General features: G+C 35.1%; 1 protein-coding gene across 5 annotated transcripts in view; it reads left to right on the top strand.

Annotated features, from left to right (window-relative positions):
- Positions 1–24644, top strand: part of IMMP2L (inner mitochondrial membrane peptidase subunit 2) — a 469876-nt gene that overhangs the window by 8978 nt on the left and 436254 nt on the right. For 4 of the 5 annotated variants that reach the window (XM_042792739.1, XM_032998774.2, XM_032998777.2 and 1 more), the window contains exons 2-3: positions 936–1073; positions 7749–7852. In XM_042792739.1, coding sequence (XP_042648673.1) covers positions 939–1073; positions 7749–7852 — 239 coding nt within the window. In that variant the 5' untranslated portion in view covers positions 936–938. Of the gene's footprint in view, positions 1–935; positions 1074–7748; positions 7853–8238; positions 10361–24644 lie in introns of those variants that run through there. The other variant, XM_032998776.2, reaches the window with a different exon arrangement.

Below are 24644 nucleotides of genomic sequence, written 5' to 3'. Positions count from 1 at the left end.
TAGCAGTACCTGGATATTCAGCTTGTTTTTCAGAGGTATAACTAATGCGATCAAGCAACTTGCATTTCAGTGTACTTTGTAGGTATTTTTCAAGAATGTTCAGTGGTTCAGGACTAAACAAATAGATGAGAGATAGCATAGAAAATGATGAGTTGGAGTGGTATAGTCCCATGTGTCATTGCTTAGCTGCCAATATGCAGTCTGCCAGTAAGCTTTTAAGTTTCTGGTGTAGTAGCGAGCAAGGAGACATTGTGTTACCACACGTCCCTCTGATATACGTGGCAATTTGAATTGATTTTACATGTTTGCAGTTACCACAAGTGTGGAAATGATGCATTTGTGCATTTTTATGTGTGAAAATATTTAATAAAGAAATGGTAATGTGTTGCAAATAGTCAGCTTTTCCTTATGTAAAAACAGTCTGTCTTTAGGGGTCACAATATCAGTGTATGGAGAGAAAATTATATACAGAATTTTGGTTATAAACTCTAACTGAATGCTCTGTAATTGGTTATTTCAACCTAGTTGATATTTTTATTTTTCAGAAATACATAATTTGGTTTTTGTCTGGTTATATCAGTTTGCTTCTTGCTTAGCTCAACTGTTATCATTGAGTCATTTTTATCAAGTACTTCTGCTAGCACAGGATCACAAGAAGTGGTCACATTAGCTCAGGGGTAAATGTCAAGTATCAAGCTCTCCTCTGTGGAGTAGACTTAAATTCTGATGAGGATTTCTGTTCTTTTTCATGCTTACGTGCACATTCCTTTTTTTTTTTTTTTTTTTCCCCCACTCTGGATATTAGGAGACTCTAACAGATAATATAATTAATGTATTCTTAATTGCTCCTTGTTGAATTGCTGCAGTGTTGTTGTTACCTAAAATTTGTTTTATAACAATTTTTTTTTATTATTTATTTTCTTCATATTTTTCAGATAATGGCACAGGCTCAAGGTTTGCGGAAGAGATACATTAAAGCCTTTTTTAAAGGTTTCTTTGTTGCTGTTCCAGTAACGGTGACTTTCTTGGATAGAGTTGCCTGTGTAGCAAGGGTGGAAGGAGCATCAATGCAGGTATTACTGGAAATGTCTTTTGTCTCTCAGGAAATTAAAAAGTCACTGTCCACTGACAATAGCAAGGTGGAAAAAAATCTTTTTCTCAATTGTTACTAAATGATCATATTGTAGTAGGGAATAGTTTAATTTTGACTTTGTTAAACAAATACTGTTATCATGTGGAAAAAAAAGCTTTTGAGAACAAAAGTAGCCAAAATTCTGTCTCAGTAAAAGGAAAATATATAGATAACTAGTGATAAAAAGATATTTTTTTTTATATCTTCCTATTTATTTAGAAATAAAGATTTGTTTTTTGAGCACTACCTTTTGTCTCTTGGGTTTGAATAGATGACTCACAAAGAGGCTTTATTAATTTTTAGTAGCTGTATTATAGTAATTGTAAAGCAAAATTGTTCCTGCTGTACTTGCTCTTACTAATGAACAAATATGGCACCATTTCAGTGAAGAATACTGAAAATGGCATGAACCCAGTATTAATAACCATGCTTATTGGGACTTAAGTGTCAGTTTACTGGTTTTACTTTGGGTATGGTGAATGTGTATACAGTGAAAGCAAATATAAACAGGCTGTATAACATTTAGTAGATAAATAAATACTCATGATAGTGAACAGCTACTTTGTTTATTCTGTTATTTGGACTTGAAAAATATATGTTGTAATGTAGTTAGCCAATTTTTGTATTGTTACTTTGCATTTTAAATCATATGCTCTGCATATTGCTGTGCATCACCACTGATAACTATAATTTATTTTGTTCCAATGTTGTAGCATTCCAATTAGCAAAGCTAAGGATTTGGTTCTTGATGCCAAGCATTCTTGTCTGATTATCCGAGTAAGCTCAGAACCTTGAAGAGAGGTTTCACAGCAATCCAGACCAGCTGCTGGAAGTTTGAATTGTGCAGTGTTCATGCAGACAAAACGGTCTAGAACCTGGACTTGGTTGATCTGTGTTTAATGCTATAAAAAGCATGAGGTGGGGAGTAGGGAATGGCAAGGTGGCACTGTGCCTTATGTGGCAGTCTGTAATCTGGTGTTTAACCTCTGTCAAGAAACCTCAGCTGGTCTAGAAGGCTCTCTCCTCAAGAACAGGGATCAAAGTAAAATCATCATACTCTAGTAATTCTATAATCCAAGACCAGAAGATAGAGGTGTAACATAAGCTACTTTGCCCCTTTAATGAATGTTATTCTGAATATTGCTGATGGCCAATCAAAGGTAGGAGAATCTCAGGGTTTACAGTTGCAAAGCCAGAAATTTGCATTAGAAAGGAGGAGAGGAGTGGGAAACTGTGAAAACCAGCTTCATTCTCTATTTACTATCTTCAGACAGGGGAAAATAAAATATAACACAGCATCTAGGTAAGTACAGGTGAATACAGCTCTCCCATTTTCCATCTCCCAATTCTTTGTTTCTGTTGGTATCTAGAGCCATGTGCAGCACTGGGGATGCAGATACACTCTGGATTTTGTGGTTTTCTTTTTTTTTTTTTTTGGCTTTTTGTTGATTGCTTTTGTTGTGGTCTTTGTTTTCTACTAATGAGCATGACCTGAGCATTTAATTTTTGAGGGTTTGTTTTTTTAGCATGCCACATTGCCTTTCATTGTTTGGTCTTTTCTGTCTCTGATGTAGCTTTCTGTTTGACATCCATTCTTGTTTGGATAGTTTTATCTCAGTAGCTGGCAAGAAGTTTTCTAGGTCTCCCTACTTCACAAGTCTGTTAAGCCCCTCTGGTCAAGACCTCAGTTTTCTGTTTCCTTTGAAGTTGAAATCTCGTGTTAAGGAATGCTCTGGTATTGTTCTGGAGTGTTGCTTCTGTACTTCACTTGAAGGGCATATAGTTAACTGGGGGCTTATCCATGGAAGATTTGAAAAACACTACAGTTATTTGCTCAGATTTATTCAACCTGACAAAGAAGAATATGCATTCTTCGTAGTGGCTAGGGAAAGCAATATATATTGACTGGGTGATTAAAATTTAAGCTTTTCTCTCGATGTGTCTGTTGACTAAACATTCTCTCTTTTGATTGAAGTATGGGTAGCTTGAAAACTGACATTTCTAATTTTACTGACATCTCAGTGCCTGTAAAATTATCTCTCTGGTTTTATTCTGGACTGTAGCACTGGAATAGAAGTTTGTCTTAAACTTCTATGCATATAGATGTTTTTCAAACTACAAAAACAACTTCCTAGTGCTTTTAATAGCATACTAATTTCCTTGCCAAGATTTATTAGACACCTAACTAAGTCTGACAAGGACATAATTATAAGGAATATATCCCTCTCTTGCAGGGTAGCTTGGAAGGAGTACTGGTCATCGTGTTGCAATTCCATCTTATTTGCTGTGTTCTCTGAAGAGTGATCTGTGTTGAATGTATCTGAAAGCTATGGGTGTGAGGGAGAGTGAAGTTCAGTCAGCATGTAGTCATATATCCATCAATGACATGCTTCCAGTGATATCTTATTGTCTCAATTTGAAGATATCATGGTATGATTCCCAAGAATTTGTTTGTAATAGACCTCTAAAATGTCTAGCTGGCTTTGTGTACTCATCATTGTGGCTCCTGCTGAGCCTGAAATTAAAAATTCTGACAAGAAGCAAGGAATAAATCTCTCTGTGTCATGCTCGCTCTCCTACACGTTTTCTCTGTTGCGTGCTCTCTCCCCTCTCACTTTCTGCTTTTGTTTTGGACCAGCCTTACTTCTGCTTCATAGTTACTGGGGATGGTAATATTTTTTGACACCCTGGCAAGCACGCTGAATAAAGGTTCTAATGAAAATACAAATTTTCTGATTTATTCCCAATCAATTAAGACAGACTTCATGCATTTCATTGTCTCAAGCTGATTTTGTGTTTCTACAGTGCTTTCAGCCACCTGTCATAATTTTTTCATTTGAGCTGACTTCACTATGTACAAGTATTAACTCTAATCTGTAGGGAATAACAGTGAACTATTGCTGTTTATAATTTTAATGTTTTCTAATTGTTTCATTACCTTATTTTTTTCTTTCCAAAATTACCTTTTTTTTTTTTTTTTTTTTAAATCCTCACATAGGTTGGTTTTGTTGCTTAGGATTTTACAGATTAATGTGCTTATTGTTAATAGTGGGTATCAAGTGAGTTGTAATCTTTTTACAACACTGAATGTAAGTGACACAGATAACTGGTAATATGACTTCTTAATTGGCTGTTGTGGATTTTTTTGAGACTCCTCTTGTAATGCTGGATGTATACTTTAACACATTTGTTATCATATGGACATATGATAACAATCCAGTTCTGTTTTTTTCTGTTGAGTTTTATTGCTTGTCTAGTATTATGAACTCTTCATACACAATGATGTGGAAAAGGGAATCCCCCATGGATATATAATTTTGTAAATTCATTAAATCAAATGGTCTTTTTTCAAGTGAGTTGGAAGACGAGACTGTATGTGCAACTTGATATGCAAGTTCTATTGCAAACAGTTCAATACTAAGGATTATAGCAAGTAGCCTGACCAGCGATCTCTGACAAAGCACACTTGTTTCAACAGCAAACATTATTGAATGTTCTATTCCATTATGTATAATAGCAGTTGTAATTATTCTGTGGCAGTTTCTCCTAACTTTATTATTAGGATTACTGTACCTAAGCCTGTGAGCTCATGTGAATATTCTTTCTGTTCCCCAAGCTATAAGCAAATAAATTGTGACCTTCTGGTATTCACTAGCAGCATAACAACTATCAAGTTAATCATGATTTATAGTAAAAGGGCATGCTTTTACCCTCCTACTTATGGAACCTCATGTCCTATGAGGCTTCATCATATGGCTGGGGATCTCAATTTGCATGCTTTTAGCATTAGATTAGTTCGTAATTGGAAAGAGTGAATGTTTTGTGACTTCTGCACCACAGTTCTAAATTAAGACCTGTGTGTCTCATTTCTAGCAGGCTGTTATGCCAAGAACTTGGGCAAACAAGCTATAACGCTTCAAGACAGAGGAAGGAAGAAGCCCCTGTATTATTTTGTTTCTGATAAAAATAAAGAGCCCTTGTGAGCCTATTTGTTGACTACTTTTCAGAAGCTGTATTTTTGTTTTGCTAGAGCTGAGACCTTACTACTAATAAAATTGTCATGGGAAATAAGTTGTCTCTGAACACACTGCATTAAATTATTTCTGTATTTTTTTGTTGTGGAATCACAATGTATGTTATTTACATTAGAGAAAGACTTGCTGAAGGATTTAGATGCTTTTTTTTTTTTTTTGATGGAAAAATGTAACTTGATGTAAAATAAAAGTTGCCTCCTAGTTTTCTCTACATTTCTTACATCAAAACAGTATTTTTGTCTATGCATTTTGAGTGTGTCAGATTGTTTTGTGGAAAAGAAAAAAAATATTCTACATTGTCATAATTCTCTCAAACATAATTCTAATGTGTAATGAGTTGGATATCCACTCTGTGTGTCAAAACCACATAAGCAATGTATTGTTAAAAATAGCCAGCAATATGGTATTATGAGTGCTTTAAGTTAAAAAGATTATGCAATATCAAAATGTATCTAAACTCTAAAACATTTCCTTTGTTTACATACAGAAAACAGTAAGAGTCAACTGGGTTAATGAAACTAGGGCAATACTGTAACTACCTGGTCTATTTCTCTGTAAGGTGAAGTTGGTACAGATTTAGTTGAGTGGAAATGTTGCTGAACACTCATGTGAATCTTTTCTAAGTGTCAGCTATGAAACACATTATCTTTTGAAACAATGGGTTTAAAATTTTCATTTTGTTTTGACCTTTTCTTTGGGTCTTTAAGGTAGATACTTTTGAGTACCAAGCAGTTTACTTTGTCAGAATATACCATATGTATGATTCCTGCTTTGTAAGGTTGGCCTCTTTGCCTTATATTTAGTATTGTTGTTAGCTTCTGACGCGTATGTTCCTGCATTTGGTAAACTGAGTATGACTGAATGGTTTGTGAATTGTATGTAAATAATTTGTATGTAAAGATATTATCCTTTGGTGGAAGATGCTATGAACTTGGAAAATAATTCTGGAAAATCTTGATTAAAAAAAAAAATCTGCTAATTAGCTTTTTTTTTAAAGTTTATCTGGCTCTTTCAATGCATAGACTCTAGTAGATAAAATAGGAATGAGTGTTAATATTTTTATAGCTTAGATTTGGACCATATCTCTGTGGATGTTAAGTCTGTGGATCAAAGCAGATAACCTTGCTTGCCTAGAAACTTGCCCTATAGTCCACAGCTCAAAATGTAACCAGCCTTATCTGCTGTTTAACTAAACAAATTGTGTAATTTCCTTCCCCCTGTCATATTTTTTCTTTTGACCTATCATATTCCTTACTGTTTATGTGAATTACACTAACTCTGGACCCCAGCACATTGAAAAGCTAGTTTTTCAGTAGTCCCATTGGTCTTTCTCAACCAATCCGATAGCAAAGAGAAGATGAATGAGGAAATTGTAGTAATGAGAAATCGGCAGTTTTGAATCACTTTTGAAGTTAAAAATAAATAGTAAGTATCCATCTTGGTTTGGGAGCATAGTTTTACTGAATAAAAATACAATTAAATTTAGCAATGTGTAATTACTTGTGTTGAGAACAGTTAATTTCAGTCCTATACCCCAATTGGTTTGCTTATCAAAGGTACACTCAGTCTGTGGAGGGGAATCTCAGCAGTGAAAGTCTGGTGGTACATGTGAAAGGCCAAGTTGTATTGTAAGGTGAACAACAAATACCTCTTCTATAAAAAAAAAAATAATCAAATTTTAGCAAATATTGCAGCTATCGTACTGATAAATGAGGGGCTGCCTAGTCTCAATACTGGGCTTTATTACATGTTTCACCTAACTCCAGAGTGCAAATTAGAGGTCATCTGCTGGCCAACTTGGAGATACCATAATTGTATCTGAAGAGTCTGAAAGAGCTTATTGAAAACTAAGCTATCAAAAGACTTCAGCCTGGATTACTCTTAAATACTTTCTATCTGGTAAAAGGAGTATTTGTATTGAAATAACCCCTGCAAAAATCAAAGACGACAGTACTGTGATGGGCTATTTCCTTCCTCTGCTATTTTAATGTTGAGTTTAGTGAACAGTCTCATTTCACTGTATGGTTCTGTGAAAGTCCATGCTTCTTTGTATCCTGTTACGGAAGGCCCACATTTACGGGCAGTGTCAGTATATTCTGTAGGTGTAGGGTTTGTTTTTTCCCCTTGCAAATGATGCCGAGATTAGTATCGTTACAAGTATGTATTTTATTTGTAGTGCGTTATGCTTTTATATAAGCAGTAAGATGCCAGCAGAAAGTTTGCTTTTTCTGGGAATTAGTGTTGGTTCTCCATTGGTTTTAATATTAAATGATATGCAGTAAAGGCAATCACTTATTTTTATCAGTCTTGTCATATGTATGTATCCTGTGTAATTTAATTTGCATGCAGTACTGCATTCAAAGATGTGAACTACAGTTTATCATAAATTAATGACTTGTAACATGGCATTTAATAAAGAAATATATTTCCCAGAATGCAACAGATTCTTGGTCCTTTTATAGTAAGTTGGGTACATTTTTACTGATTTTAATGGATTTCACCTATTGATGAAATGAGAGTTAGGTAGAAGATTCATAGAGGGAATGTAGATCTAATGCTGTTTTTCCCCCCCTCCCCCTCAGCCTTCTTTGAATCCTGGGGGAAGACAAGCCTCTGATGTAGTGCTCTTAAACCAGTGGAGCATTCGAAATTATGATGTACAACGTGGGGACATTGTGTCATTGGTGTAAGTAATTTTGCATACATTTCAATACTTGCTTATATAAATATTGAGCTGTTGGTATTTAATATTTAATCTAGAATACTGTAAGTTTATGTATGAACAAGGAACACGAAATTTTTAATAATGCATTATTGTTTTTCCTGTAATCAGTTTTCAAAACTCAGATGTTCAAAGAATGTATTACCAAGTTTTTACTTGAAAGGAATGCAGCGTAAGATATTATGTGATACAGTATATATGTGTACCAAAGCTGCAAGAAAAAAAGAGCTGTGAGATAAAGAGAGGAAATAGATAAAGCATTATGTGGCTTAATGGCTATGCAATCATATTTATGAGAAAAATAGTGTTTCTTTACCAATTAATACTAATTTTTTTTTTTTCCCCTGAAGAAATCTGGCTACTGAATAAAATTTCAAATAAGATCACAAGAATTCAACTGTTTCCATAAAGGACAAATGTAGCAAAAAAAAAAAAAAAGTTTTAAAATTATAATGGGGAGGTCTATGTATCAAGCCAAAAGGTGGCAGTGTTTCGCTGTTGAAAATGTTCAAGACCAACAGAGGACAGAAACTCCATTCCAGCCTTAATGTAATAAAGAAATGGAATGTCAGTGTGCATAACTGACACAATGATATAATACATACTCATACTACATGCTTGGATAGTTTAAGCTTAAGGTTTTAGTTTTGTAAGTGAAATGCACAGTACGTAGATTGTAACAGGACTGGAAGCTATATTGTCTGGCTTTCTTTTTGTCATATATCTCTTCTAATTGTCCCATGGTTTTCTCTACCTCTTCACTGTAGTGGTAATTTGTATTACCTGTACAGTTTTTCACTACAAGCTCTTAAAGCAAACTCTCTCATGTTGTCTTCTTTTGTTAGAAACTTAAAATTTACTTTATGGTCTATCTTATTTTCTGTAAATGGTCTAGCTACAAATATGAATTTATTCATGTATGCAGCACCTAATAATGCAGAAGGACTCCAATTTCAGGTCACTTAATGACTGCTTGTAAAATTTGATTCTGCCTGGGTGTGCAACTCTCTGCCTAAGTCATGCTCTGGTGATTGTTTAAATCAGTGAATGTAACTGATTAGTAATTAATAGACTGAACAGAAGATGAGCATGTCTGATCAGAAAACAATATGAATAGCTTGATTCTTATTATACTTCTTGAAGGCTTGTGGTACCATTTGAGCCATCTGCATTGATTGCTTTCACTTCGCTGTATGTTTGGGCATAATAACTAAATTAATACTTTAGATGCTGTGTTTTTTTTTGTATGTTTTGAAAATTTCGCCTATTACTGATGGAACTTATGTTACACCCACATGGAAGAAGTCACATTGTATTTATGCACTGTATTGAGAATTTTCTTAATATTTGGGGAAATACACTGAATAATCTGACTAGAGAATTCAAAAAGCGCTTTAAGAACAATACAAAGGAAGTTAGAAAAATGTAAAAATAATCTATTGAATAGTTTTGATATGAAAATACTGAAGGATATTTTATATATCAGTAACAATTTTTAAGCTGTTAAGTACTTTATGATACGGGTTTGTTAGAAGCAGTTTTGGCCTACTAGTTTACTGTAATGTAAAGGTTTTAATTAAGTTGTAGAGACTTGCAGGATATAGTATGTGGATATGATTTTGCATTGATGTGAGTTGTTTGAGACTTAACTTTTGGTACATGAGGCTTTTATTGTGTGAACAGGTTAATATTTTTATCCTTTTCATTTAGATTGTTTACCTAGATTTCTATAATTCATTAGTGAATAGATGTCCTGTGTGTATGCATGAATTTTACTCAGTGGTCCTCAGAGGATCTGGCTGATTTAGGCAAGGTGTGAGCAGGGAAGACCAGTCTCCCATCAGCTGCTGCTTTTTCTGTTCCTGTCAGAAATTCAGACGAGAAAGTATAGGTGTGACTGAGATAGGCAGATGGATATGAAGACCTTCTTTCATTTCCTACTTGGCTGCTTAACATTTATCCACTGTCTCGTCTTTGCTGAGTCATAGTAGAAAATAGCTATCAGGTTGTGGGAGAATGGCGTTTTGCAGAGCAAGAGCTGAGGTCAAATTTTCCCTCACGGCAGCCTGACCGGGGCCATCCAAGCTCTTTGCTTTCTTCATACTGTCAGAAATACTGTGCCATTCTGGATGGGTGCTCTTTCTATTACAGCTCTTAAAAGGGATTGTTGAGATCCCAACTGACAAAGTCCATTGTAAGTAGATGGCCAACAGCCAAACCTTGGAGCAAAGATATGAGTTAGTCTGGGTGGCCCTGGATGCCTCAAGAGGTGATCAATCAGTCTGTGATTATGCTTGTGATACTGCTAGCAGATGCAAAAGGTTTTCCTCTCTCGTCCAATCTCGTTCTTGACAAAGATACATGTTTTTGTTATTTGCTGGCTTTGACTACAAATGAGCACCCTTTCCCCAAGAACTTGATGTTGTTTATGTGCCGTTAAGGTATTAAATAAAGACTGCATGTTTATGGAAACGTGTGTCATGTGTCTGTCACCCCTGTCTCTGCATCTGATGTAGATGTAACTATGCATCACAACCACAGCTGTGAAATTAGCCACTGTGCGTGCACATGTGTTCATATACCTGGTTTTAGACATAATATTTACAATGGTATTAGTCCTTAAAAGCGTAACATTAGAGTCAGATAAAACCAATGGAAAGAAGAAGTTGGTATCAAAGAATGTTTTATTTACTTACAGTTTAGTGTTTTGCTAATAGTTAAATCTTACCTTTAGCTTTTTAGAATATGTTTTAAGTTAACATTTTATTTTAACTCAAATTCATCCTTATTGATGAATTCTTCAGAATTAAGAGAGCTCAGTGTTACATGTTACAACTCTTGGACTCACAATTTTACATTAATTCAGAACTAGGGAAAATTATCATCATCATCATCCTTAATTAGATCACTTTCTTGCATGCTTAATTTAGATACTGCTATATTACTGGGACTTACTAAAATAAAAATCAAAACAGGAATATTTTTTCAATAAATTAAATAATTTCCATTATTGCATGTTCCTGAATACTATCTTTGCATCTCTTATACAGATGGAAAAAAAAAGTGTGTTATTTTCTTTGTTTGGAGATGCATTTATTTCTCTTCAAAGAGAGAACATAGTTACGTGGCACATGAGGTCATCTTTAAGAGATAAATGAATGCATATTTTTGCCAGGTGGACTCGATCTTTCAGTAACTTTAGTGGTGAAACTGGCATTTTGTTCCGTAAGAGCTCTGCTGAAGTAGTTCCCAAGAGTTATGTAGAACTTTATCAGATATTGCAGAATGAGTTATGAGTAGGCTTCTCCCAGCTGGTTTTACTCTGTAAAGTTTGAGTGCCAACAGCATTGTAGCTGTAGGGGTATGCATCACAGTGTGGGCTGTACAGCTCATGCAGGTCCTTTGGAATATATGATGCAAATGCTCTTCCTGGTACTAATGGAGATGGTGCTCTTCTATTGCATATTAATGGACATTTTTGCCAACTTGCCTATATGTAATTTGGTTTCTACTGTGTACAAATGCAGGCACTGTTATAAAAAGATATTGCCAAAGAGTGATTTATAGTTCTAGAATTCATTTTGTTTGTCTCCACTGAAAACCTTATATGCTGATTGTAAAATCATGCCCTGTTTTCTGTCCAAAATTTCTGTCTTAATCTAGAGAAAAAATTGCTGCAACATGTAGAAGATTGCAAAATCATTGTGTGCATGTAGAATGGGTGTTCTGATACAACACATTTAAGCTTTTGAAATGAAGACACAGCCGTATTAATCTAGTCATTTAAAATGTGGTTTTGTTTTTTTTTTTTTTTTTTTTGTTGTTTTTGTTTTTTTGTAAATAAAAGTTTGGACATTGTCTTGTTCTTCAGTTGGTTAATAGGTTTTTAACAGAGGAGTCAAGAATGACTGCAGTATAAATAGGGTTGTTAGATTTTGAATGATGAAATTTCAAGGCTGCAAATATTCACAGATACTAATTTTAGCCTTTGGAGGTTGTGTTACTTCTGTAATAGAGAACAGCTTCTCCAAGGTATGACTGAGAGTAGGAACCTACTTGCTGGGTAGGTTGCCAGGTGTCCCTCCATTTCTAATTTAGAATGCGTGCTTATGTGTTAACTAAAAATAGCTATGCTAATTTAATGTGGAAAATGCCGTTTGTTCTCTACATTCTGAATGGTAACATATTTCTAAAGTTTTGAACTATAACAGCTAAATGAAAATGGGCAGTATATTTAAAAATATGTTTCAAAGGTCAGATATAATAATAAGGAAATAAATAAGTTTTGTCAGCTTCTTGTGAGTTCTTATATAGAGGATAATTGCTTTAAGTACAAAATCAACTTTTACATAGAAAATTCTTTGCCATTTAAAAAACATGTTTCCTATCTCCTATCCTGATGAAGAATATTAAGTTGCTTCTGTCACTGCTTTCTCTGACTGTAAGCTTATGTTTAGGCCTTTTGGCCTGTGTAAGGTTATGTGTGTTTGAGCTCTGAAAAAATCCAGTGCAAATCAGCATTCTGGAGGAAGAATCAAAGTACTGTGCATGAGGTTGTCTCTGCAGCTGTGTCCCTCACTGACATCTGTTCAGAAGTGAGAATTGGAAAAGATAGTTGCCATGATGCTTTTATGTGATGCTTCAACAAGTTTCATCCTATTCACACAAATCTGAATAATCTAGATTTTGAAGGAATGTGATCCTGTTCACTTGATGGATACAAAAGAGTTCTCAAACGGTGCAAAGTGAATACGTCCTATTCAGAAAACATCACTAATTGGAATTTCATTAGTAAGGCTATCCTATTAAAATAAGAATCAGTAAGGAGGTACTTACTGAAGGACCTGCCTTGAATTTGAATCACTAGTTGTAATTATGAAAAGACTTTCTACTAAATTCTGATAGATGTAACATGGATGGATATTTAATGGTTCTTGCATTATTTTTAAGAAAGCTGCTTTCTGACTAAAATACTGAACAACTTTTTATGAATATCCCTGCTTGACCTTCTTAAGTCTTCCAATTTCTATTCTATTTTTGTTTGTACTTAGGTCCCTGTACCAAGTCATCTGTCTTCTGGCAGGTAGGACACTGCAAAGGAGGTTGTGCTGACATAGAAGCTAAATAATCACTTTAGTTTCTGTGCCTCAGTGACCTCAGAAAATCTTTTCCTATTCTGTTCTTTTAGCTGGGAAAAAAACAAAACAAAACAAAACCTCATGTCTTTTCCTGATAAAAATCAAATATGTAATTCCACTTTTATTATCTGTGTTACAATCTACTCTTAGAGTAGATATCATCCTATATATGAGTGTGTTAATACTGTTGGTGAAAGAAAGACTTGCATCTTGTATTTATAAAGTAAGTAAAATCCTTTTTCTAAAGGAAGTTTTCAGATGCTGTACATGATCTCTGGTTTTATTATGAAGTGCTCAGGATGGGTTTAAGTAGGCAATTATTGTAATACTGTGAAAACTGAGCAGTTGTGGACGAAATAAATTGTTGTAGTTAAAGTTCTGATTATTTAATTGAAAGTCTATGGATATGAGTAGGAAGTTTACAAGTTTTGATTGCAAGAATCATTGCTGGAGAGAGTCTGGATAGAATCTTTAGGCCAAAAAGTAATATGGGTGTTACGGCTTTACAGATTCGTTAGTGGTCAAATTGCAATTTGGAGAATTGAAAATAAATATGTTTTCTTTTCAAAAACGTTAATGATGTGGGAGTCAGTTAGATGGTGTGGGCCATTTGTGAAAGAGGTGTTAGCTGATTGAGGAGACTACTGTATTGTTGTAAGTGGTGCCAGTGAAAACTTCATACTCTGGTTGATTTTGATTTTATTGGCCTTGATATTGAATTAAGTACCTTGCTAGTGAATTAATACACAAATTGTTGATTGTTGAATATTTATTAGAGTATCCATTAGAATACTACGTTGAAAGTTTATCACTGGACAAAAAGGAACATTAAGTTTATGTACATTAAGATAACATAAACCAGAATGTGGTCAACTGGTAATTAAAAAAGAAGAAATTGTCATTCTATCACAGCAGCATATGTCAGATAAAAATATTAAATCATCATCAGGTACTTGATAGGATGTAAGTGGATCCATAACTTTTCTGTAAGATCAGTAATTGTGGCTGTAAAAGCAAATATTGAGATTTAATAACAGGAGACCATTATCTGAATCAGTTTTTTTATTCTAGTTAGCATTCCTTCAATAAATTTATGGACATCAGCATGGTTGTAAGAAATTCTGTTTAAAATGTGAATTCCTATTAGTTAGAAAATAGCTTAATGATTATTAATGATTCCATCAGTTCTTATCTGAGATATTGCTCTTATAGTGGCTGAAAGGTACAACTTGGAAAAACTATAAATCACTATTACCATGTCTTTTGCTGCCCTTTTTTTTTTTTCTCCTGCATATAGTCTTTGATTTTCATTTCAAATGCAGCATTGCAGGACTTCACAAAAATAATTAAAATCAGATGCACAGTCTGTGATATTTGTTTGAATTTACTGCTGAGATAAATAGTATCAAATTTCACTTAGACATATTCTAGTGAACGTGGAGGGAAATTACTATCTTGCCAACCTCCGTACTGATTCAAGCATCAAGATCAAAGCTGTTCTATACAAGATCATCTACAGATCTGTTCTCCTTGTTTTAAGTATTTTCTTTCTTGGCCCATCTGTATTCACACTGGAATAACTGCGAGTTGTGGTTATATTGCAACTCAGCCAGATTAGAATGTGAATAAGAAGAAATCACAATTGAAGTTTCATCCAAATAGATGTGTGTGTGTATATATACATATATATGTATATGATTCTTTGAAAGTAAGAAAGGAGAAAAAGTGATTCTGTTGTGATCTTTAAATGGTAAATTTATCAGATAAGGTGTTTGTAGCTAATTAATACATAGGCAGGACCTATGTTCTGCTGAAGGGAGACTGTTAACAGTAATTTTCAATGTCAAAGCAAAATTAATTTATTCATACAATTCAGTTATTTTTAATTCACTTTTTAGTGATCAGGCATATGAAGAAGGGAAGGGGAAAAATCCTGTTCTAACAATGGAAATAATTTTTACCTGCCTTTATTCAATAGAAAAGGGAACAGCATAGGATAGGTTTTTATATTGTTCTTGATGATGGACAGTCATAGTATGTTGGAGATCCTGGGTCTAAGTGGACAGTTTCTTGAAATGTTGCAGAAATTACAGCCATGCTTTGATTGGCTGGAAAGCTGCCTCTGATTCTATAGCTCTCTGCCTTACAGTGTGATGGCTGACTGCCCTGTGATGGTCATGTTGAGCAAAAGGAGCTTGAAGCCTGCCTTGGCTTAGAAGAATGTCACTTTTGCTTTTTGAAATATTTATAATTTAGGTGCTAGGAATTTGCTTTGCTTTCAGCAGAATCTGGTGATATAAATACCTGCTGTGATGTATGTACTGAAAGGTAAAAGTATATTTTTCCTTAACGTTTTTCTTTAACCTTAAAAAATCTTGACAACTCCAATAAGAAAATATTTGGTATATCTTTTCTCAGTACATTTCCAACTGCTGGGAAGTAATTATTAGCTATTTAAGACTGGCCTTGTTTGTAGGTACGTAGATCTAGGAAAAGTTTTTGCGAGTCAGTGAAATAGTCTACACAATCTCATTGCTGGAAGTGGCAGGAAATATGATTGTTTTAGCAACTAATGGGAAATTGCAATGCTTATTCCCTATAGTGTATTCAGATTAGACACCTCCTTCTTAAGTAAATTCTGACAATATCTGTGATGGTATAGGATAAAAAAAGTCATGGGTATTCATATGGTTATCCTTGCATGAAAATATCAAGTTTATTTTTGATTATGATAAGTATAGATGGACCATAAGTTTTGAATGTGTACTCAATCTGCTGAACAGATAGCTTGAAGCTCTAGAGGATTGTTAAACTGAAAGTAAACTGATGATTTGTTGAAAGTAATTTCCTTCCCTTGAAGGTAAAGGACTTGAGGAAGCCAATGCACCAACTATGATTCCTAAAGAAGATAACATATCAAGGTACTTAAACTTAGGTTCCACTGAACTGATGAAATGCCGAGTACTGAATTGATGAAATACTAGATTCAGTTTAAGATAAACTTCTCACTAGATTAAGATCTTACCATTCATATTGCTTTACTTGAATTGTGAATGGTATACATTTTGGGTCTAAAGATGCTGTATCAACTTCTATTACAAATAAGTTGTTCTGTACTTAGAAAGGGAGGGAGTAATGAAAATCTTTTTTGCAGAACAACGCTAAAGATCAGCTTACCCTTTCTTCTGCATATCAAACCATTCTCTTTCAAGGATATCCAGTTCCTTAACATCAAGGCTCGCATATTCCAGTGCTACATTGTTATCTGCAATAGTATGAAAGCTTTAACAGAGAAATGTATATAGGATGCTATAATATGATTCAGCAATGCTTGAAACCTAGAATGCAGTAATTTTTCTTAAGCAATGAAGCTTGATAATTTTTTTTTTTTTTTGTAAAGTCCTGGACATAAGCTATTAAACAAATGAAATTGATTCTGTAGTTTTTGAGTACTCAAAAGGATATTGAAATACATTTTAGCCTTTTGTGCAGTCAGGCTGCTTTTATTTTGTGTACAATCTGGGAAATACTAAGGTGATACTTTATTATACATGATATTTTTTACAGTGTGTTCTTGCACAAATACTTGTTTAAATACTGCCACAGCTGACTTCATATCTTTTAGTAATAACTTCCCCTAATCCAGTTTAGTCGGTTGTATTATGAGCAACCATAAATATTAACTGCAGAATGTTACTTCTAGGAATCTTTCAATGAACTACACATATGCTGACAAAGTGAATTCTACTTACACATCAAAAATATTTATTTCCAATCTAATTGGTGAAGTTGGAAGAAAAACCATGGGTCTTGACCTGTGCTGAGTATATTGTGGACATGAATATTTTTGCATGTAATTAGCAGAGTCTTGGCCTTGTTTTCTGTTTTTTCAGCCTGTTAGCAAAGGCAAAAACAAGGGAATGGCAAATTATCAGGTTTAAAATGATAATTAACCTTATCATCACTGTATTTTCTAGGGACATTATATTAGGCTGTATTCATGAATGTAACATTAGTTTTTTATGTGCAATCAGGTGCTCCTGGAAAGTGTAATTGAACAAAATTTAGCTTTAAATACATGCATATATATTTGTTCAGCTGAGAGGGAACCTCACTGCTGTTGTCAATTGTCTGTTGATCAGCTCCAGAGAAATGGAGTGAAATTCTTCTCAGAGGTGCATAGCAAAGGGATGAGAGACAGTGGTCACAATTGCAGCAAGGGACATTCTGACCAGATATGAGGAAAAAAACCTGCAGAATTACAATGGCTACGCCATTAGCTAGGGAGACTATGAAACCTCCATCCTTGGAGATATTTAAAACTTGAATAGCAAAAGCCTCGGCACCCTGATCTACCTCTGCAGTTGTGTCTGGTTTAGCCAGCAGTTCAAGTAGATGACTCCCAGATGTCTCTTCCAACCTTAATTATTCTGTTTGTCCACATCAAATGGAATTTCAGCAACGGAACTTTTAAGATAGGAGATATAATAGCTATACCCTTTCAGAGTTAGAAATCACCGTTGCCAGTTAGTATTTACAATATGCATTATGATGTTTTAAATTTGTTTTATAGCATGGAAGTGGAGTTTCTAAAAACCTTTTATTCTGTAGATGTGGTTATGATATTTGTCTTGTTGTGGCTTCTAATGGACCCAGTCATGCATTGGAAGCCTGTTGTGTTAATAGGTGAACATACAGAGAATGGTAAGATTGTACTTGGGTTTTATAACTAGAGTGTAAATTCTCTGAAGGAGAAACAATGAGTAGATTCAGGCAGATACGTAGCAATCAGCGGGGAGAGTGGCAGTCTGCATGCAGATGACTGAACATTTTGTCATGTTTAACATACTATAGTAAAGGGAACTGCTTTGAAAATGCATGTGGAGAGCAGTTTCCAAGTAAGAAGAGAAGCCTGGAAAAGCACACAAGTAATTGCTCAGTTGTTAAATTTCAACTAAGTCTGACCAGATTCATTCATAAGGGACAGGGTCAACATTTTGACTACAAATCAGAGAGAAATGTGTCAAGAATCAAGTATAAAAGACACCTAAAATGAAGGCAAGAAATTGAATATGGTAGAAAACTGAAAGCAAAGAGGGGGGTTACCTACAAATTTTTGTGTCATGACTGAAATGTAATGGCTTGAAGCTGGAAGAATCTACAAGAATCTTTTTCATTTATTTCATAAATAGAACTTAAATTGATTTGAACTTGACCTGTGTCCTCTGACAGTATGGAGCAGAACGATCTGGCCTGCTACTCTCTAGCCACTCAGCTCAGATTTTCCCTGGTGGTATAGGTATCTTCTTCTGTGGCTGCCTTTGTGAAATGTAAAGAAGTAGTGTATAAACAGAAATTTGGGCTAGGGAAAAAGGTAGAATTAAAAACTTAAAGTTATAGTTCACTTAAAACCACGATCCATAGCATAATGCCATTTAGGGGTTTGGTAATTAATAGTGTATATCTTAAGGCAAAAAAGAGATACCTAGTGAGCATATTCCTTGTGTTATGTGTTGGTTTATGTTTGCTTGAAGGGACAAATTAGTGGCATTCTCAGAACAATAACTTTGATGTTTCAGGAACTAGGGCAACTGTAATGAGAGAAGCATGGCTTGCCATATGAAAGGAAGTATATTGTCAGCAAGCAAAAGATAATAGCATCCTGTACACCCAGAAGGCCCGCTGTGATGTTTGTGTCTGCATAAGATCCCCTTCACCCTCAGAACAGGCTATTTTTAAACTGGTGCTGAGTTTGACCTTAGTAAAGAGATACTGTTGGAAGATTTTAAAATGCGTGATCATGCACGGTGTGTTCCTCAGTCCTATAGGACACTGACAGTAGTATTTTTTTTCTACAGCAAATTTGTATTAGTTTTCACTTTCCTTGAGTTCAAAGTCTTATCTGTTTAATGTTAGAGGGGAAAACTTGATTACAAATTATATTCTGTATCCTTAATTGATAATATTTTAGCTGAATCCATGAGACAGAATTAGAGACTTAGCTTCATTGTTCCAAACAGCTTATGATGAGATGGTTTCAGATTTCTGATTAAAATAGGAATAGCTTCCACAGAATGCGAAATGCTGACTTTGTTGTTGTCGTCGTTTGAGCCTGGTCAGCAGCTAAATGCCACACAGCTGCTCACCCACCCTCCCCCCACTGGGGAATGGGGAGGGAATCGGAGGGGCAAAGGGAGACTCGCTGGTTGAGATAAAAACAGTTTAATAACAGTAACAGAACAATACACTGACAGCAGTATCAACGGGTGATGTACGATACAGCTGCTCACCACCCACCAACCGACACCCACCTGCTCCCAGCCGGTGATCCCAAACACAAAGGCCCCACAGCCACACTCCAGGAAGTGAGAGCCCCTCCTGGCCCACTCCTGCCTTTATATAGTGAGCACAATGTCACGTGACATGGACTATCGGCCAATCGGGGCCCATCCCTCCAGCTGTGCTCCCCCCGCCCCCGCACACAGGTGAGGGCACTGGGACCTGGGGAGCCCCTGGGGTCTCAGGGTGCTGCAGCTCCTCCCGCTGCCAAATGAACACGAACCCTATTCCAGCCTGTACCTGGACAGTTGTTAACTACATTTTCCTCACTGTGAGCTGTGATTTCTTTGTAAAACTTGTGAAGAATATAGATTGTTCTAGGTCAATATAACTACTCCTTCATAGGAACAGCGTAAACACCTTTGAAAATTGAAGGGGGCTGCTGGTATAGTTGACATATATTTATTGTAACATATTTAAAATACTTTGCAAAGCAAGAAAATTGTAAGTACAATAATCTTTCGTAGGCCTCATGACCTCCTAAGGTAATATTTGACCTTTGTGTTATCCCATGATATCTGGTCTGTAGTATTAAATACTAGCTAGATTTTTTAAAAATAAGTTGACTTAATACTTGTCACCCTTACTGCATTAAACCTGATGCTTTCCTGTGGTGAGACAGTGTTTTCTGTGCATCAGCAGGACTGCAGTACTATCACTTAATTGACAGAGGGGGCACCTCATTCCATATGTTTTAAAACTGACAGTGATGGGAAAGTGTGATGTTGGGATGAGTTTATTGGGAGAAATTTATGATGTGAAAATGTGTTAGCTAACATTAAGTTAAACCTGATTTATCAAAACAAAGGAACTCTGAATGTCTGAAACCAAATTTGTCAGGAAATAAGTGCATCTTAGAATCTGAAACTTTGTCTAGGTGCTTCTTAGTTCGGATAATAGAAAGAGCTGAGCACATTCATATAGAAGATATCCTCCTCTTTTTTTCCCTTTTTGTCTGTCCTTTTTGAGGCATTATCTCAGTGGTTATCTTTGGGAGAGTTTTGAATAGCTGTCCTTCCAGTTTTATTCTTCTGATCAGTTCTTATTGGTAATCCTGTAGCCATTTCTGATGTTGAAAAGATTACAGAGTTTGTGAATCAATAAAGTGGGTTGAGGTTTGTGTAAGTATTTGCAGAGTGTAATAGTTGATTCTGTGTTGTGTTACCTTAAAACTGGACTGTGGTCTGCAACTTAGGAGCTATTGTCTCCCACTTTTCTAAGAACTGCCACGATTTTTCCAGCAAATTCTAAATAGTTTCCACTTTTCTCCTTTATAACAATTACCGGGGGGGTGGGGGTGAGGATGTGTGGTGTGTGTGTGGGATGCGATTTGTGTGTTTGTTTTCATGTATGTTTTAATCAGCTTTTACCTGTGGCTACAGAACAGGTATAACATATATCTCTAGTCTGTATGTGAATGAATTGACACATTTGAAAATACTTAGAACTTGCAAAGACTCTTAAGTGTTGTGTTTAGGATTTCAGCGTGTAACTATATGCAAGGCAACTCAGCAGGGTTTTTCAGTTCACAAGATTTGCTAATGCAGCAGCAGTTAACCGCCAAGGGAAATTTAAATTTGAAGGGACTCTTCATGTCCTGATTTGTAAAAGCCCTCCTGGGCTATTCTAGAAATTTCTGCTAGCAACTACATTTAGCTCTACTGTGTGTCTTGTTTCAATTCCTGTGTGCAGCTGTATACTGTTTGCTAAATCTCACGAGGTATTACATCGCAGCAACAAGTACATTGTCTAGATGGTAGCAGCAGGACTAGCAAACATGTGTCAGCCCCTGGTATTCAGACGACATGTACAGAGCATTTGGTCTTATTAGCACAAAGCATTACTTCAGGCTAGAAATAATCCATTTTGGTACCTCTAATCTACCAGTTATACTCCTGCTTTATAATATGTTAATGGTAATATGACTGATACCAGAATGGGCTCAGTAAAGATTCTGTTATTTTTCTCTTTGTCCCATCCTTGCAACTGACAAAGTAAACAAATAAAACACATCAATATTGCTTTCATCATGAGCTTCATCTACATGAAGACAAAAGTCATACAATTTTTCACATTACCCCATGAAGAACCCTTTTTTTAAACATGTACTTTGAATACAACAGGTTTATGGTTCCTGTATTTATATATTTCTGATAGGTATCTCACGTGCTTTCTAAGAATAAACTGATTTTGGAGATTGCTACAGAAGTTTGATCCAAGTACAAAAGGTGAACAAATGTAGACTAGTATGAACAGCTGATATTCAAAATGATCTTTAATTTAGGAAGAAAATTAGCCATACTAGGAATTCATGAACTGTAGTAGCAAAATTATTAATGGATGTAAATTGATGAGATAATAATTAAAAACAAAAGGTATCTATGATATACATGCTGACAAATAAGAGGCTTGCATAATAATTTAATAATGCTTATTATGTGTATGTAATATTTGTAGACTAATTTCATATTACATAACCCATTTGGGAAATATTAATCATGGACATAGAGGTAATATTTTGAAACAGTTGGCATGCAGTAGCAGAATGACTGCAGCAAATCACTCACACCCATTGCAAAAGTTCTTAAATGTATATGATCTTTATGAAAGTCAGTAATTTTCTCCTTTCCCTGGGTGACTTGGAACAAAAGCAACACTTGGTGCTGCTGAGAACCCAGACTGTGAAAGGATATGGAATCCCTGTTGTCATAATTCCTTAAAGCATATGAGGTTCATATTGCCTGTGAGAAGAAAGACTGTAATCCCCATTTTGCCCTTCCAACCTACAGCCCAGAAGATTACTCTCAACTTTTTCTCCTTATGGTCCAAATCCAATAAATATTTCAAACCAGTTCAAAAAATCAAGAGACTTTAAAAATAGCAATAGGGAAAATGTTAAATGTATTTATTTTACAGTTTATTAAGAGATCAAAGATTTTTTAAATGGTATTTACGCTCTTTTAATGTGTTGCTTTATAGATGTGTTTCTGGTCTATATTGTATATAAAATTTTTAGATCCTAGAGCAACAGAGTGTTGTATTTGAAATCAAAATCCCTATTCATCATATTGCACAGAGTGTGCATGCAGCAGCTGAAGGTCCTCCCCATAGCATGGTAAGCTTCTAGTCAGATATGGGGATTTTTCAGTGTCTTAGTAATGAATAAGAAATAAATATGAGGGTTTTTTCAATTTAGAGTCTGTTTAAAAAGTATAATCATTCCAACTTGTGTATTTACAGGCTAAAGAGATCACTTTCTAAAGTTGTTTTCTGGTTGTCTTTGGATTGTTGTATTCAGGAGGATGCTAATAAACTAAAGGGAGTTTGCAGCACTGCAACCAGTGTGATGGTGAGATTTATATAGAGGGATACTGAAGAAACATATATTTAGGTTTGTCTCCAGTTAATGGTTTTTGGTGCCTAGATTGCATCTGTATCCAAGGTCTTACCCAAGCCACAGATAGTGTGCTACTGGACAATGAACTGCTTTTCAACCCCCATTCCATCTGAGTGTGTAAGTCTTGGGATGTCTATGATTTTATTCTTACAGGCTATTATTTTATTCTTATTTATATATAGTCATGCCTTAAGGATGCTGATTTTGGACCAGAGCATCATTGTTCAAGAAACTCCACGCAGATTTCTTCGTTGCCTCAAGGCGGGTTTCTGTGTTAAACTTACTCCAATTATCTCTGTTGTTTTAATAGTTAGATATCATAAATCAAGCCTACTCAACAGCATTTCTCTCTAGTCAATGGAGAAAAATGAGCACTTCCAGAAATGAGTTTTTATCAATTATCCTTAGACATTTTGTTTTAAATGATGGGCCAAATAAATGCCATGAGTTTTAATTTAGATGAGAAACATATTTCTGTACAAATTTGCTAATGCTGTCCCTAAACTAGGTGACCAAATAGTAATGAAATAATTTGAATTTGTTTCACCATACAATTTTAAGGATTATTTGCATACAATTTACTTATGTTCAGAAAAAAATATCTTTCATGTTACATCTTAAATTCCAGGGTGACATCTCTTCTTCTTCACTGTACATACCTTGGAGCCTCCTTATGTGAGATTGTAATAGCTGACCATCAAGGGTCTTCAATGCTACTGTCAAATTTTCATCCTGTTGTGATAAAACATCTGTTAATGGGTTATACTTGCAGGTAATTAAATAATATTGGGAGCCTTCCTTGCTGTTTTTGTATTTGCATCAATATTTTCTATTTTCCCTTCCTTCCTCTCTGTCTGTTTAAACACACAGAAGAAAAAAGGTCATAATTTAATGAATGACCCCTTGGATCACAGATGCTGACAAAATGAAGCCTGAAAAATTTTAAATTGGCTGGCTGCTGTTATCCTAACAGAGCCCATTAAAGTCACACAAGAGAGCATAACTTATTATGTAGTGAAACTGTGACTTTTTCATGGTTTCTTTGTAAACATGACAAAATTTATGGATGGCATTAGTGATACTAAGTTGACAGAATTAAAACCACTGTTTATGGATACAGTTCAGTAACTTGATTTAATTAGATTCTCACCACATTGATCTAAGAGGATTTTCAAGCAGTATTTTATGGCAAGGGTTTAAAAGAGAATGCTGAAGTTCTTACACAGGTGATGAATTGAAGGAACTATTTTCATTTAAATGCATACATATTCAACTAAATACGTACCGCTTAGGCTCTTCATCTTCAAAACAACGTACAGTGTTGTGTACAGGAGCTTCGCCCACTGTGCAATCCCAAACTCCATCTTTGACTGTATTAACACTGAGTGTATTAGTATAACAGAGAGAGGTTCAGCTCTACCTAAGTAGACACATTAGAAGTGGGACATCAAAATCCAGGCTTCATTGATAGTATTGACTATAATGCGAACTTCAGACCCTTAGTTCATTTATTAATACCTACGTTTAACATGGTATATGGCACAGTTTCAGAAACGAGTGAGGTTATTAGGATAATCAATTACCTCTGAATCTGTCAGAGCAGATAGTGCTTTTTAATTTCTTCTTCTTTCCTGATGTCTTCCTGATCCTTTCCTTTCTCAGGCTACCTGTTCCCATTAATAACCAACCTGGTTGTAAATCTACTAAGCACTGTATTATAACTTTTCCTATTTGATAAGCTTTACTGAAAATAACAGGCAATAATACTCTGAGATTTTTAAGCTGAAGCTTTTGGAAAGCGCAGTATAGACCTGTGAAGTGAGCGTAAGGAATGATAAATTGAGTGCCAGTTGATGCAAGAAAGTTGAAAAAACCTCATAAT

This window comes from Tyto alba, unplaced genomic scaffold (assembly GCF_018691265.1).
Source record: "Tyto alba isolate M040663 unplaced genomic scaffold, T.alba_DEE_v4.0 Super-Scaffold_2, whole genome shotgun sequence".
Classification (NCBI taxonomy): Eukaryota; Metazoa; Chordata; class Aves; order Strigiformes; family Tytonidae; genus Tyto; species Tyto alba.
The sequence above is the reverse complement of the archived record's forward strand: the minus strand, read 5'-3'. Positions and strand labels throughout refer to the sequence as shown.